The following is a 16903-nucleotide window of genomic DNA, read 5'->3' on the forward strand; positions in this document are numbered from 1 at the left end:
GACGTCAGGAGCAACATGGGCTTAAGTGTCTTATCATCATATCATCATGTAGTCCAAAATGATCACTGTGAATATAATAATAATAATTATAGCGTTGACTGCATTGGTTGAACTTATAAATATGATGTTACAGAAATTGTGTTTTATATATGTTGGAATTTATTAGGAGAAGAAGACGAAGAAGAAGAAGAAGAAGAAGAGTCATCGTGAGTTGTGTGAGTTGTGTGGGTGAGACCGTCTCATGCATCCTTGACTATTGGGACACAGCTTATATAAGCACAGGGAGGATGGAAGACAACGAGACAAGGAGGAGACAAGTGAAAAGAAAGAAGACGAGGGTTACCAAAGAAAGACATGAATATTAATAAACAGGAAGTCGGGGACAAAAGTACCACGGAGAGCGTTGTTATTGGTTCTGCTAACTATGAATAACCCGAGATACGTTTGCGTCTGTGTGTTCTGGACACGGTGAACTCCTCTGAGTTCTGATGTAAACGGAGCAAAACTCCAGAAGACGGTGAAGTGGTTATGTTTCCAGTATTCTGTGAGGAACACAATTACCATGTCCAACACCCTTCAACATGCTGCCAACAAAAAGCTTCAATGAGACAAATCCCCAGGGGTCAGATGAGTAACACACACACACACACACACACACAGTGTGTTTGTGTGGGTGGGTGGAGCTCCTTCCTTCCTCTTATCAGTCTTCACCAAGGCTTGTGTGTGTTTGGGGAACGAAAACAAAACCGCGTTGGTGGATATTGTCATTAACAACAGTGATACTATCAACTTTTGTTTAATTGCTTTCTGGCTGTAAAAGAACAAACTGTTCCAGATCTTTGTTTTTCTTCCATTTTTAGATATAGTTTTAACTCTTGGAACTCAGAGCATGTACAGTATGTACAGAGGCTTTAACAATGTGTGTTAGACCCTTGTGAGTAATGTCTTTCATTTTCTATATTAACTATATAAAAGCACCCAAACAAAAAGTACTCAACATGTTTAAAAATGTGTGAAATTTGGAAAAATGTCACTTGCCTTGTTTTTTATGAACACAAAGAAAAGAAAAACGGTCTAATTTTGTTACTTCTGAACAATTATTGCTACTTTATTTCACTACTAAAATGAATCATAACAATTTTTAAAGCCTGAATATAAATACCTATACCTAGAAATACCCCCCCAGGCTGTTGTGTATTATTCCTACAGCAAATCATCATGTGATCTGTGATCAGATCTGTGCCACGTGAGCTTTATGTTATAAAAATGAGTGTAGAAAGAAAAAGACAAAGCACAGAGACGGCGTTGAACGGTGGCAGAGAGAGATTTGTTTTCTCATCAGCTGACACAGGCTGCAGCTGCTTGAATCCACAGTCTGTCGCAGCTTTGTGATCAAAGTTCAACCTCCTTTGATGTGTAAATATTTAAAAGTGAAATGACTCGGTGTGTTCAGTATAGTTTCTCAGTGTACGGCTGGATTCATGTTGATATGATCCAGAAATGTGACTGAACAACTGTAACTGCATTACTGCTGCAGGTGATAGAAGGAACTTTGACCTTTATATTCTCATATAAACTTAGAACCCTCAGTGTCCAACATTCAGGACTGTGATGGTAGTATGACCTCTGACCCCTGGACTTTCATTATTTACTCAGTTCAGACTAACGTTCTTTGGTATATTTGTTTTTTGGACGTTCTGTTTTGTTTTTTGAGTTCCACTTGTTTTTTTATTGGCGTGGGTTTATCTGAGATTTTCCTTCTGTTAGAAACTTCCAGTCGTGATGGAAGGTCAAAAAAAGGTCTTTCGATTAAAAGCTTTGATAAAATGGGAACAAAATTTGGCATCTATATATATACATGTGTATATATATATATATATATATATATACGTATATATATATATATATATACATATATATATATATATATATATATATATATACATGTGTGTATATATATATATATATATACTGTACATATATATATATATATATATATATATATATATATATATATATATATATATACATATATATATACAGTACATATATATACATATATATATATGTATATATATATATATATATATATATATATATATATATGTATATATATATATATATATATATATATATATATATATATATATATATATATATATATATATATATATATATATATATATATATATATATATATATATATATATGCTCTCATAGCCACATAGCCCATATCATGTTTTGTTTTCCAGCAGCAGTACTGCAGTTTCTAAGACGTGTCCTTCTATTTTGGTGCATGTGCAGGAACGCCAAGTCCGACTTACTGTATACATGAAGGAGTAATCAGACTTTCATCACATTATCCATGATTTTAACGTTTTTTTTTTTATGATATTAAGAAAACCAAATGATGGTCTTAGTCTGACTAAAATCAGACTTTCCTGTAAACTCACTGATTGTCTCGTGTAGTTTTCCACATGGATTTGTATAGTTTTAAAAATATAATATCACACACTACAGCGAGGGCTTTGGGACTGGAGCTTCATCTCGGTGCTCAGGGGCCTCAGCCTTGTCCTTAACCTTCCTGACAATCCCAACCAGACATAAGAGTGACTTTTCCTCCATGTCAAAGTGTATATCCAGAAGGTCATTGTGATAAAAATAACTGTTTCCTGTTTCAGAGTTGATCTGTGTGTCAGTCACGAACGCCTCTGACAAAACCCTGTCACTCGCTCAATTTAAATGTGGAATCTCCTCACTAATGATGTTGCAACAGCTCGATTCACCAAACACTTGATTTAAACAGTGAATACAAATGCTGTGAATGTATTGAATGATTTCAAGGCACACTAGACATGACTTTTTCATTTGAGATAAAAGAACATTTGTGTTCGGGAGGATTTGATCAGTCACAGGGCAGTTCAGAGAGAGAGAGAGAGAGAGAGAGGGAGGTCTGTTTTAATTTCTAAAACCATTCTGACTTCACAGTTCGGTTTAATTATTTTAATGAAATCAGCTGCTGCTGCAGGATTTTGGCAGCAAATCTGCTGAGTCATGACTGCGTGGCACACAGTTTCATATCCAACGTCCTTGATTATATGTGTTGTGTTTCTCCAGCTTTCTCTTGTTTGTGTTATTTTAATGTTAATGTTATATAGTAACATGTGTGTTGCCTGTACTAGTTTTCCTGTCACACGATTGATTCGGGGTATCACCTCGTCATGGTCAGGTCATGATGAGGTGATTGACCTTTGGTCACATGATATGATTGAAAGCAGGAAAGTGGTCCTTGGGATAATCTTTTGTTTCCCTTTAAAGGACGAGGCGTGCAGTGTGACGCTAACTCTTTCATATATTTATAGCTCCATGTTGAAATAATACAAACCCATATTTACATTTTTTATGTAGCTTTTATAACTTTTATACTTCATTGAGTCTGAACCATGTAATTGTTGTTGCACTGCAGACATGGTGTGACGAGCGTGTGGAGGCAACAGTCTTTATAATCATGTCATTGTCCCTCTAGTGTCTAAGTATTATGATTATTATACTATCTAATTATTATTAAGTCTTATTCGTTCTTCTTTTTTTACACTGTTTACTGTTCAGGACCTTGATTCTCACAGAGGAAGGACCCGAGTGCATCTGTTGTTGCGTGAACGTCTTGGCACCACTGTCTTCAGTCTCTGCATGAATAAAGATGTTTTTAACAGATCGTAGCTTTTCAGAGGCGTGGAAACAAAAAACAGGTGTATTTGAATCTGTCTGCATTTCCCCCTCACAGATCGATGATTAAATCTGCTGCTGCTGCTGCTGCTGCTGCTGTTGTTATGGATTGATTTAGTGCTTTAGAAAACACAGTATTTTGTCGCTGTTCTTCCCCAGAGAGAAAACGTGACTTTGTATAGGAACTTGTTCCTTTGTATCAGGTCAGGAGAACATTCTTATTCCTATTTTCATGTCAGGATGTCATTAATCATTGAGTATTTTATGACAGGACAAAATAAAGTAAAGGTATCATGGTTACATATGAACAAAAACAGGAGCTGAGAGACTTGACGTGACAAGATCTTACTATTTAAAACATTTGTCATGAAACGAATGAGTGAATTGACAGACGGTGGCTGATGATGATCATCATGCTGTCACATTATCAGAACTTACAGCTGCTGCAGACGATGACAATGTGCACCCAAAAAAACACTGAGCTGCCAGCACTGTGAGGGAGAGGAGAGCAAGTCAATACAGAGATGAATGTTTTTGAGCACTGGATAGAAAAATGTTCAAATGAACTATATCTTACTTGTAACTATGTAGTCTGTATACATATATACAAAAAGTATAAAGTCAAAAAGTAAACCTCATATAACCCGTGTCCGCTGAACGCAGATTCTGAGTAAACTGACATAAACGGAGTATCATGACATTTGGACCGAGCCGTGTGTTTTCATACGTTTGCACTTATTTCCATCATTTCTTTCAAAGTTCAAAGTGTGTGAAGTCGTCTTCATTTAGAGGAGTCGGACTCGGCATGATGTATTTCTGGTTCATTTAGCAGAGCATTCATTGTTTATTTCTCATTTAGTTTTAATAATTCGATTTTTGCCTGCTCAGTTTACAGTTTGTGGAATGTTTGTTTATCGTGTTAAATCTTCGATTGTGTGTTTATGTGCGTGTTTCTTGTCTGTTTAAAATACTGTATGTCCAGCATTAAATACTCATGGTCGGCCACATGGGTCGTTCTAGGGTAAACTCTGGTTCTCATCTAACCCCCGAGCCAGCAGGAGTTCCCTGCAGCGTTTCAGGGTGATATGCTCCTGCGAGGCAGAGGATGAATGTGCCGTTCTCATGTCTCCTCACCTGCAGATGTGCATGAGAACACTGACACTGTTGCCATCTATATATAAGCTATGCTTCCAGTGAAAGGTGCGGCTCGAGTTCACTCCAGTCTGACCAGGTTCACACCGATCCACATGAACCGTAATAAGGTGGTAAATGCACCAGGGCTCAATTAAAGCACGCTTAACCCGGCTGGCAGGTTCTTAGGTTCCTTCATTGTCTTTGTGTCCTTGGGCGAGACTGAGTATCAAGCACTGGATGTAGAAGTGTTTTATGAACGTGTTTGTGAAAAGGTGAACGTCAGTGCAGGGCTGGTAAAATAAAACCCTGGGGGGCAGAACATACAAAGCACAAGGCCACTCTCTGTCAGCGGCACATGGAAACAGCTGGAGCTCGCGATCATCACGGTGGCTGCGTTCTAAACAAAACAACTGGTAAATGACTGGGTTCTCAACAAGAACCGCTTTCTGGTCCACGCCCCTAATTTTGAGTGCTCATTCGTGTTTTTTTCCCAGAAATGATATCATTAGATCCACTTGAGCTGGATCAATTCAGTTATTATTCAGACATTATTTAGCGTGAAGAATATTCTCCCACTCTCCACTGTGTCCCTTCATGTTTGCGTCTGTCAGCATGCATGTAAATGGTTATACCCTCCACTGGCAGACTAATTGCCCCGCCACAGTAAAGAGGTGTTATTATACCACTTAGGAGAAAGATGACATCCGGCGAGTATTGAGATGCTTTCAGATTACCTGTATACCCACCCACCACCCGCTCTCCAAACACACCTTTAAGATCCATCGTCAGATTTAGTGCAACAATTCCTCAGTGTGTCATTTTGAGCTTTCATTAGCCCCAACGCTAAGAGGGTTTTTAAAGCTCCAACAGCCCAGCGAGGTTAACAGTCATGAGGAGAAGTGCTGAAAATGATTCCATACATCAGTTGCTCTTGGAAGCAAAGGCAGCGTACCAGGAACAATGCAGACCTGAGTCAAAGGGTATTTTCAGAGAATAAATACTGTGCCATAAAAGGATGTTAAATGCCCTGCCCGAAGGTTTCTGAGGTCCAGAACCTTTAACTGCACCAGCTGCTGCATAAAATCCGAGTTACAGAAACAAGTCTATAAATAAATCCCTGTAAGTACCTATATATACCTATATATAATAACAAGGAATGAGCTGCTCAGTGTGATACTGGTCAAAAATGAAAATATCACACACAGAGCGAGTCATCTTTGAACTTGACGGTTATGGGTTTGTGGGCTGGTCTACATGCCGATGTGTCCTTGGGCAAGACACTTTAACTGCTCCTGACAGCAGCATGTGAATGGGTTAGAGTTGAAAATCTACAGCCTAGAAGTGCATCAGACCATGGGTAGTAATTACTGTGAGAAATCATCAGGTGTGCCGTGGGAGATTATCCAAGTTCACCTGGTTAGAACGTTAAGCGAGCGTCGTGTAGTGACAGGCAGAACATTTAAATGTTCTTCTACTAGAGGGCAGTTGAACGTCCCACTGCCACCTGCTGGACGTATCGCGCTAAATACAGAAGAACATGGTCGTGCTTCGAGTGAGATAGCGCAGGTAATAGTGATGGATAAATATTTGTAGAAGAAATACAATGAAAGTTATCTTGCCTTTGGATTTACATTTACTGGGGAACCAACCGCGCCAACGCCGCTGTCACATAAAGTAAAGTGTTATTGCTCCACGCGGTGGCTGTGACGAGTCGAGTGCATGACTGGCATCTCTGGCAGATTTAACACCTGAATGACCTGAACACACGACTGCACGGCTGAAATGAAAACCTGCTCAAGTACAGATAAATAAAGGGATCTGGTTCAAAGGTGCAGCTCTGAAAACAACAGAAATGTCAGGGTGTCAACGGTGCTGCACTGTGTGAGACAACATCACTGTCATGTTATTTCCCTTCACTTTCCACTGATGGTCCTTGACTGAGTTAGGAACCCATATACTGCAGTGTGAAAGGACTTGACTTTGCAGGAGCAGGAAGAAATAACTGAACTGAGACTAAATCGTGGTCTAAAGCTGAGCTTTGAGGATCTACCTTTGGACAGTTTTTGGCTGACTGCTGCCAAAGAGTTCCCCATTCTGGCAAACAAAGCTAGTTCAGCTCCCTTTCTCCACAACCTGTCTCAGCAGCTGCATGAAAACAGAGAGACTCAGAGCAGGAAGATCTTTGTGTGTCTTTCTTCAATTCCTGCAAGAATATCAGCTTAGTGTTCAACTAAACGAGCCCAGAGTTCACACTGAGGAGGTAGATTGAGATTAAATTTTACTGTCTTCATGAGTGGACTATCATGACACCAAATATTTTTTTGAAATGATGAAATAATGAAATGTTCAGAGTCTCATAACATCTGCTCAAACTTGAGTTTTCTATCACACGACACCACGAGTAATCAGTATCACACATGGAAAAGTCCTATTGACATTCAGACATTTGATCTGTATCACCATTTTTAAAAGTAATAAAAATATATTATCATTATCATTATTGGATGTATTCATTAATTCAGTGATGCTGCTGGAACTGCACAGACATTCCAGCAGCTCCCAGGTTTTGGTTGCTTAGTAACAACAGACAGCACAGAAGTGTTACCACCACACGCACCTCATTTTTCACACATGTTTTAGCCACCTGCTAAAAAGTAATGCTGTTGTTAAAGCTGCTGTCAGTAGTGGAAACGGGGCGATGGCGACATGACCTCACAAGCAAAGAGGAAACACGTCTTTGTGCAGTTAGAGCTCCTGTAAAAGTGCATTCCCAGAGAGAGAAGTGAGGTTTTTAATCAGCTTCATTTATACTTTATACTATGATTTATACTATGTCACATCTGCATTTGCCAATCATGCAATGTTTCTTGTGCAATGCTATGATGCACATAGAAGTAGAATCGGTCATTTTTGCACATGAGCCGATTAGTGGCAGTGAATTTGACCTAGCCTTTAGCATTAAAGTTTAAAGCAGGGATAGGCAACATGTTGAAAATTAAACGTATTGAAGAAATATTTTCCGGTTTTCGTCCGTCACTCCCCTACATACCTCTGTTTGTCTTTTGTGTTTGTGCTGACGTAACACAATACTTCCTCTAGAGGACAGTGTCAAGTGCCAAATTACAGGCATCAACAAACATGTGGTTATTTTATTGTGTTTGACCCAAAATAGATAAAAACCCAAGCGGATTAAGTCCCATTAATGGAATATTACTCCAAATAAACACGTCTGACTTTTCCTGACTGACTGGACTGCCCTCACGGTTGCTGGTTGTATTACTCTGTTCGGTCCGGCGTCATAAACTCTCCTGCGACATGCACAACGACTAATAACATGGGTTATTAAAGTGTCAGAATTTAGAGCTATTTAACCAAGATTTGAACTTGAGGATTCCACTGACAGCTGCTCTCATGGTAAAAGTGGCATTTATGCTATCGTTGCTAGTGGCAACAGCACTAAAGCTGCCACCGTGGTCAGCTCAGTCTGACTCCAAGTGATCAGGGAGAAAAACACTGAGGCACCAAGCGTCCAGTGCATCGTGGGACTTGTCCTCCATGTGACCGCTGTCCCTTGTGCACACGCAGCATACAGTCTAGACTAAATGACGCCGCCACCTCTCTGTGTTTAAAAATATGCACCAGCGTTACAAAGCTCATCAACACTAATGACTGGAATTAGCACAGCATGAGGCTCACGGTGTAAATGGCTGGTATGAGATGAGCAGCTCCACATGTGTATTTGTCAGTTCAGTCGTGTAAAATGACTTTAACGGCGTCTCTGATCACATGTTTCTCGTGACACGGTGAAATTGTAGCATTGTTTTGCATGACTCAACGTCTCAAGAGCTATTTAATGTGTCCAAGTGTTGAACCAGAACTGGCGGACTTTAGTGGGACGGGTCACGAGCACAAGGGCTTGACCCCGACAGAACGTGGAAACTGTAAGAAAATATGTGTTGTTTGCAGTTTCTCATACAATTTATCTTTTTAAATAATGGTATCAGGCATGAGAACGGTGCTTTGGCGTGTCCTAGTGGTGATATGCGGCAGTCGTCCTCACATAACCTCAGTAAGCTCGAATGCTTAGCGTCTTCTTCGCTGTCTCTTTGGACCAAGTGTTGTGCTACAGGAAGCATGAGCAACAATATGGACGTGCTATTGTTCATCCACAAAGAGCTTGCAGGAACGTGAATGATGACATTTACAAGACACAAAAGCAAGAAATATGACGCTGGTCTCATGCAGCAATGAGGGTGATGATGGATCGGCCACGGTGGCTGAGCAGATCTTCAAACTGGAACGTTGGGGGTTCAATCGCTGGCTCCTCTAGTCTACCCTCTGAAGTGTCCTTGAGCAAGACTGGTGAACGACTTTACAATAGTCATTATTAGTTGCATGTTTGTTTGTTTTAATTAATTTTCTGCTGCTCGAGGCACTGTAAGTCGCTCTGGTTAAAAACATCAGGCCAACGTTGTAAATTCAAAGGTGAAAGAAAAGGTACAAGCAGTAAGACCTGACCTGCATGGATATCTTTCAGTGTGTGTGTGTGTGTGTGTGTGTGTTCCAGGTATTACTCATGTTGTGGGGACCTGTTCACACAGTCACATTATGGAGACTTGTCTTCATTATTGGAACTAAAATCAAGTCCCCATAATGTAAAGAGTGAAGTTAGACTTAGGGTTAGGCCAGTAGTTGGTTAAGGTCTGTGTCTCCAGACTCTCACTGTGTGTGTGTGTGTGTGTGTGTGTGTGTGTGTGTGTGTGTGTGTGTGTGTGTGTGTGTGTGTGTGTGTGTGTGTTGTAGAATAGTGTATTAAATATGCCTCTCCATTCACTTGCATCTGTTTGAGTGATTTGAACGAGCTCCCAGATATTTGAATATCTTCCTATTATACGATTCATGTCCTTCATATAATTTACAGTTTATTGCATGGTTTCATCTTTTCGACCAGCTGAATCAGCTGGACGGGGAGCCAACCCTGCCATCACCCTGCATGAACACTAAAAAAATAAAATAATCCTTAAAATAAAAAAAGGTGAATAAACTGGCTGTTCCGTGTTCCCGTGAAACCAGACAGTATCATGGTCACTTTATGATGGAAGACATTTTTCATATAAAGCTCCTTTAAGGCTAAGGTTCGTCTTGATGAGTCATGATGGTTGTGGTTAGGATAAGTGTCCTTACAAGTACAGCTATACAAACCTGTATGTGTACCTCTATTGTTAACTCACAGAGACCAAAACCTGGTCCAAGAGGCAGAACCCTGTTTCTTAGGAACTTAACTTAGGAAGTTAAGGACTCCTATTTGAACTGTGGTTAGGTTAACTGGTTATGGTTAAGGTCAAAGGTAACGCTTTGGTCTGTCCAATGGCGTTTTTTTCCACGATGCAGTTCTAGCATGACTTGGCTCAGCACAGCTCAACTCTACACAGTTTAGGTACCAGACACGTTGTTTACCATTACTCCATAGAACCTTCTCAACGTGAGTGGGGTCATCGTGGCACGGCTGCACAAAACTGTTGTGACGTTGTATCATACGTATAAAAACTAGTGATGAGCAAAGTTGTTGTTTTTGGTTACTGAACCATTAGAATCAGTTCATTAAAAAGATTACTTCAGTACTTCCTGAAGCTGGGGTTGTGATTCAGCTCACAATTACTGGCTTGATTATTGTTGTTGACGATGAATGCATCTTTTCAGGATTTTAGACTCATTTTAACTGATCTGCTGATCTTCGGTTTGATTCCTGTGCCAAACATCACGCTCATGACTTCCTTTGACAACGCTCACAGTGGCCGGCAGTCTGCTGACGTCATCACTTTAGTATCGGCTCAGTTTGCTTCTCAGTTTGCTTGGAACCTCTCCAGAGCTGGTGCCAAATAAAGCACCAGGTACCAGGCACTATCACTAATGGAGAAGCAAATAAAGCGAGTGGAGTTGAGCCGTGCTGAGTCATGCTAGAAGTGTGAAAAGTGCCACAAATGAATGCAAGTCACTGAGGGTCCTGAAAAGGATAGCTGTGCAAATGTGTGCGTGTATGTTCTTGTATGTGTGTCTTTGTGAGGACCAACAACTGTACAACAATAGGGAGTGAGGACATTTTGTCTGGTCCTCACAACTTTAAAGGGTTTTTGAGGTAAAGACCTGTTTTTAGGGTTAGGAGCGAGAATTCGGTGAGGTTAAGGGTTAAAGTAAGGCATTAGGGAATGCATTATATCTGAGTGTCCTCAGTAAGAGTGATTCTTGAGAATAAGTGTGTGTGTGTGTGTGTGTGTGTGCTGTCCCATGCAGGGCTCAGTTGGACATCAAATAATAGGCCATCATCAATCTCTGTCACACTCTCTGGGGAATAGGGAGGGTGCGTGTGTGTGCATGCATGTGTGTGTGCATCAAGAGGAAGGGCAACAGTGACCAGGTTAAAGTGTGTGTGTGTGTGTGTGTGTGTGTGTGTGTGTGTGTGTCTAATGAAGACGTGGTATGAACGTGGACGAGACAAAGGAAGAATCTTGAGTGTGAGCTCCAGTGACTGTGTTATGTTCCCTCAGTCAGTGCGACATTTCTTACACAGTATTTAAATCTGGCAACATCACATGAGTGTTATCTTCCTCTTACACTCACCAGTTTCCCCCTTGACTGTCTTCCACAGGCCACTCATACGTACTGGTTTCTATTTAAAGAAAACTGCTGTGTGACACCAGTCATATATTTATGATCCTTTTCATGGGGGAAAAAAAGCAATATGCTAAATCTGACAGCAAATATTTAAAAGCAAGGAAAACATTCACACTTCCTAAATAAAACATACTGTAAGTTCTGCTGTGGATACACTTGCCATCCACACCATGTCAGCATTTTAGAATCCAGAACCATCTTAAAATGCTGCTGGACAGGCACAGATGAAGACTGGATACGATCAGCTGTGGACAAGAAGCTTACTTTCACTTTCAGTTTCAGCTCATTGTTGGTCTTCTTACAGAAGTTCTTACTTTTCACCAATGTTGTTGGTGACTGACATCTCTCGGTGGATGTCTGACCATCACCTGAAACTCAATCTCGACAAGACTGAATTTCTTTTTCTCCCAGGAAAGGGCTCTCCCACCACAGATCTAACCATCACCCTCGACAACTCTGTGGTAACTCCTTCTCACACCGCAAGGAACCTGGGTGTGACGACCATCTCTCCCTCACTGCCAACATTGCTGCAACAGCTAGATCTTGCAGATACATGTTGCACAACATCCGAAGGATTCGGCCTCTTCTAACCCAGAAGGCGGCACAGGTTCTGGTCCAGGCTCTTGTCATCTCACGCTTGGATTACTGCAACTCCCTCCTGGCTGGTCTTCCTGCATGCGCCATACGACCTCTGCAACTCATCCAGAATGCGGCAGCTCGACTGGTCTTCAACTTACCAAAGTTCTCCCACACTACACCGCTCCTCCGCTCCCTTCCCTGGCTTCCTGTAGCTGCTCGCATCCGCTTCAAGACTCTAGTGCTTGCGTTCCATGCTACAAACGAATCCGGTCCAGCCTACATCCAGGACATGATCAAAACCTACACCCCAGCCCGCCCACTCCGCTCTGCATCGACAAACCGGCTCGCTGCCCCCTCACTGAGAGGATCGCAGAGGCACTCGCAGAACTCGAGACTGTTCACTGTCCTCGCTCCCAAATGGTGGAACGATCTCCCCATCGACATCCGGACAGCTGAAAGCCTCCACATCTTCCGACGCCGACTAAAGACACATTTCTTCCGACTCTACCTCGACTAAGACAAAAAAAACAAAAAACTTGTATATCTATGACTAGCACTTCATAGTAAAAACATGTAATGTTGTTGTTTTTTTGTTCGTAGACCAAATGACTGCAACAAATGATCAGCTTCCTGTTTACACTGGCACATGGATGTCCAGTTGACCTGAATGGTCACATGATAAATCCCTGGTAATTGGTATATTTTGGTCCAGTTTGGCGTTTTATGCAACTATTTGCATTTCACTTGTCAAAGGCTGTGAAGGGTTTGAAAAGAATTGATCCATACTGTCCCACTTTTTGGCACCGCTCTGTTCCACACACAGTCTGATTTATCAACCGAGAACTGTCACTTCTGGGTGACATTTGAAAGAGAATGAATAATAATAGTAATATAATAATCATGATAACTTTGAATACTGCCTCTTTTTTTATTCTGAATATCGTTATTTTTTTTATTTTTCAAACCATATACTTTATAAATATATTAATACATGAATAGAAAAATAAGAATAGGTGCAATAACAAAGAAAACATACATAAAACTTTGAATAAATAGCTAAAAATGAGAACAAACACACAACACTGTGGAAGATAAATGCCAAATAATGATATATTGGTGAAATGATAGCCATGATGATGGTTCCTCTTGTATAATATCATTTTGAAATGATTAAGTTATAACAGGTGGTCTAGTTTGAGGGCGTGTTATTTAGTTTTAGTATTTGTCTCAGGAGACTAGATTTTGTTTTTTACGGACATTTTGCACAATATAACTTATTATTTTCGACTTTGTCATTATTGTGAATGGTCACAGCGTTTGTTTACAGCAGTGGTAGAGTTGCTCCAGTGGGGCGGGGCGTGGCAAGATCTCTCCGCCAATCAGCGTCGCTCCTCTCCGCACCAAACGCTGGAAAGGCGGGGCTATCCGTCGTGTGAGCCAATCAGCGCGTAGCATCCTCAGCACAGGGAGAAGTTAGCACTGGTCTGCCAGTCTGGTCCGTAGCCACGATGGACGCATTACTATGCCTCTCGCTCGTCCTTCTCCTCGGCACTAGGATACAGGAAAATAGCGGTAAGTGCCCTTTTATTGGACGGCGTGGGGTCGTGCTCTGCCCTGGTGGCGTGTCTGTGGAAAGTTTGTGTGTCGGTGTTTGCTCTGTTCCGTGACAAATTCTCTTTGTTCAAGAACCCGAAGAAGCAGAGTGTGTGTGTGTGTGTGTGTGTGTGTGTGTCTAAGATGGCGCAGGGTCGGCGGCCAGCCTGCCGTTGCCTGTCTCAGGAATGTTTATTGTCTGGGGGGGGGGAAAAATAGGAGCCGCGAGTTAAAAAGTCACGCTGACTTGAGAGAAGGGCCCACGTCTGCCGTGTTTCCTCGGCGGGTTTTTTTTTTAGTCCGTGCTCGTGGACTGAGCGTTGCCAACAAAGAGCTGCGGAGCTCAGTCTCCCACTTTCGCTGACACAAAGTTGGACGCGTCTGAGTGAATGTTTGCTGTTTGTGGCTCAAACACTGGCTGTTCATTTACTCGCTGCTCGTAACACGCATCGTTGTGTTGGGACACGGCGGAAGTTGGTGTGTTATTCCAGGGTACCGTTACCTCCGTCACCTCCGTCACCTCCGTTACCTCCGTCTCACAGACGAGTGCTCGGAGGCAGAGACAAACCCCGCGGCTGTCCCCGGTCAAACTGCCGCGGGTGACAGATCCAGGTCTTCTCTGCACCACATTTGTCCGCTAGCTTTGAGCCGCTGCGTCCTGCCCACAGCAGCCTTTCACTCAGACGCACGCGTTTGACAGTTTTCCGTGTACGTGTCCAGCCGTAAGTGTCCTATATTGTCCTGTACTGGGAGAAAACGGACGCAATGCTCAGTCTCTCCGTTTAACAGTGAACTCAGATGACATTCAGTGAATTGTTTCTTTAATGTTGCTCTGGAATAGGAAGACGGTGTGTGGTGCTTTCAAGTCACCTGATATAATCCACAGATACACTTAGAAACACGTTACGTTGTTTTCCACGAGCCTGTTTTTAATCAGTGTTTTCAATGGAAACGCGGACAAAAAAGAGTGGATTGTCACATAAACGTTGTTATGGTCGTTGGAGATGGAAAAGTTAGTGGATTGATAAACAAACGTGTAAATGTGAACAAGAACATTTGAAACGGATTCAGAATCATTTACAAAACTTCTCTCCAGCTTCCAAATTCCACTGTCGTTGAAAAATTGCACAAATAGTGGACATGGGAAAACCCAGAGTCATTTATTAGTCATGTAACCACAACAGATGGAGCAGCAATGGAGCTACGGCTGCTCTTCATTTGCACCATGTAGTTGCACAGTATTATTCTTCTTCTCTTCAGACCACAATTTGACTGCTTTTCTCTGGAAACTGTCTCTCAACAGTTGTGAATGGAAACTCGTACAAATGCTCGTCTTTCATGAAATAGAAGACAATCTGTTAAAATGCCCAAATATTGTTTCACCTGTAAGACTTGAAACATAGCTTTGTGTTGCTAGCTGTGGTTTTGATTGCAGGTGGTGTGTGTGTGTGGGGTGTAAATGTGCTGCCTCCGTTACACCAAAAGGATGGAAATGCCCCTCGAGGGATCTTTTAAGCGATTTGTGAATTTTTGTTCAGCATTGAGCATCTCCGTATCAGAGAGCGTGGAATGACCACTGCTGCTGCCACTCATCGTCCCTGTCTTTGTTTATTTATTTATGTTTTTGCCGTGAATCTGGCGATTTCCTTTGTTCCGACTGTCGGTGTGTGACTTCAGTGGGAGATGTTTTTTTACTCATAGGCATAAATAGCTTGATAATGTGTGTGTGTGTTTGTGTGTGTGTGTTTTCCCGTTGACTTGCAGACTTTTCCTTTGTGTGACATTCCTTTGTGTGTAAAGAGAGAGCGAGGGAAAAGCGAGCCTCATCATGAATGGAGGAGCGTGCTTTTCAGGCGGCGTGCATAAAGCGCTCATCAGAACCCCCGTGTGCCACAAGCGTGGCATGTGTGTGTTCACAAAATCTATACATGTGTACATTTATATATGCAGGCTGGTTATCAGGTTGATATGCAGGCTCATGGACACGCATGGAGGCAGAGAATTCTGCCTTTCTTTGTCCGGGAATGGGATTGTCATGGCGTGAGTCCGCGCTCGGAGATGTGACATTAACATCAGAAAAGGATGCAAGATAATAGACGCGGATAATCTGACCCATAGATTGGGAAAACCACATACTGTGCCTATTTCAGCTGTAATGTGAATGTCCCGAATAAATAGGCTGTGCATGATATCGCATTATATGTGTTCACAGAGGTTCATTTCAGCAGAGCGTACCTTACATGACACCTCGTACGTGTTGCGCGGCTGTTGTGAGTGTGCAGCACCACACCCCTGCCGCTCACACACAACATCCAACCCCCGGCACCGGGTTAAATAAGGTGTTGTCACTGTCGCTCTCCTCTTCCTCCCCAGCCTCTGTCATCCCCCCATCTCCTCGGCTCTGTCACTTGTTTCTCCCTCTCCTTCCTTCAGTCCTCCCACCCTCCAATTTCATTTGTCTGCTCTAAGTGTTGGGCTTCCTCCTCTCGCCCTATTTAGTCACAGTAGGTAAATGGGTCTCATTCAGCTGGAGTAGTGGGTAAGACAAGTGCTGTGTCAGCACTCACAGCGAGATGCAAATGGCTGTCAAAGGAAACTCCCAGTTGTTCCCAACTGTCTTTCCGGGAGGGGATGCGGAGAGATGGTTTACCCTGTTATCTCAGTTGTTCTTGTCACTAGTAATGAAATGTCTTGAGATTTTGAGGCACATATCCTACAACGTCCGTGTCCCATTTTCATGTAGTGTTGGTGTACACCTTGCAGTACATTATGTACCGAGGAGGACATTTCAGCATTTTTGCAATTTCAGTACGAGAAATGAAGAGGAAGTGGATCTGGCACTGAACCACTGTGTCTTTTGGTTTCAGTAGTTCTGGTAGATACAGGTTTTGAATGTGTATGGTCTAAATCACATTTTTAAATTCTAAATGACACATTTCTCGCCTCAAATGATCTGTGTTCCGTGACACAAAAGGTTTTATTTGTCGTACGGAATACTCGCTCGTACGTAGATGCCTCGTGATCACAAGTATGTACCCCCGCCTCTGAGAAGCACCTCCGTCTTGCAGTGGTTCCTAAGAAAGGCAGGGGAATTGTCTTTTACTTCAGCGTCATAGCTGCACACACTAATCTACTTACCTACTTACATTTGCAGTACGATGGTGAAATATCTGCTTACAGTAAAATTGTGATGATTGTT

General features: G+C 42.0%; 1 protein-coding gene across 1 annotated transcript in view; it reads left to right on the plus strand.

Annotated features, from left to right (window-relative positions):
* Positions 1–13579: 13579 nt before the first annotated feature.
* Positions 13580–16903, plus strand: part of tgfbr1b (transforming growth factor, beta receptor 1 b) — a 47890-nt gene continuing 44566 nt past the window's right edge. Inside the window, exon 1 of the mRNA XM_044024519.1 lies at positions 13580–13683. Within this exon, the coding sequence (XP_043880454.1) occupies positions 13620–13683 (64 nt within the window). The 5' untranslated portion in view covers positions 13580–13619. The remainder of the gene's footprint in view (positions 13684–16903) is intronic.

The sequence above is a fragment of the Solea senegalensis genome, linkage group LG1 (assembly GCF_019176455.1).
Source record: "Solea senegalensis isolate Sse05_10M linkage group LG1, IFAPA_SoseM_1, whole genome shotgun sequence".
Classification (NCBI taxonomy): domain Eukaryota; kingdom Metazoa; phylum Chordata; class Actinopteri; order Pleuronectiformes; family Soleidae; genus Solea; species Solea senegalensis.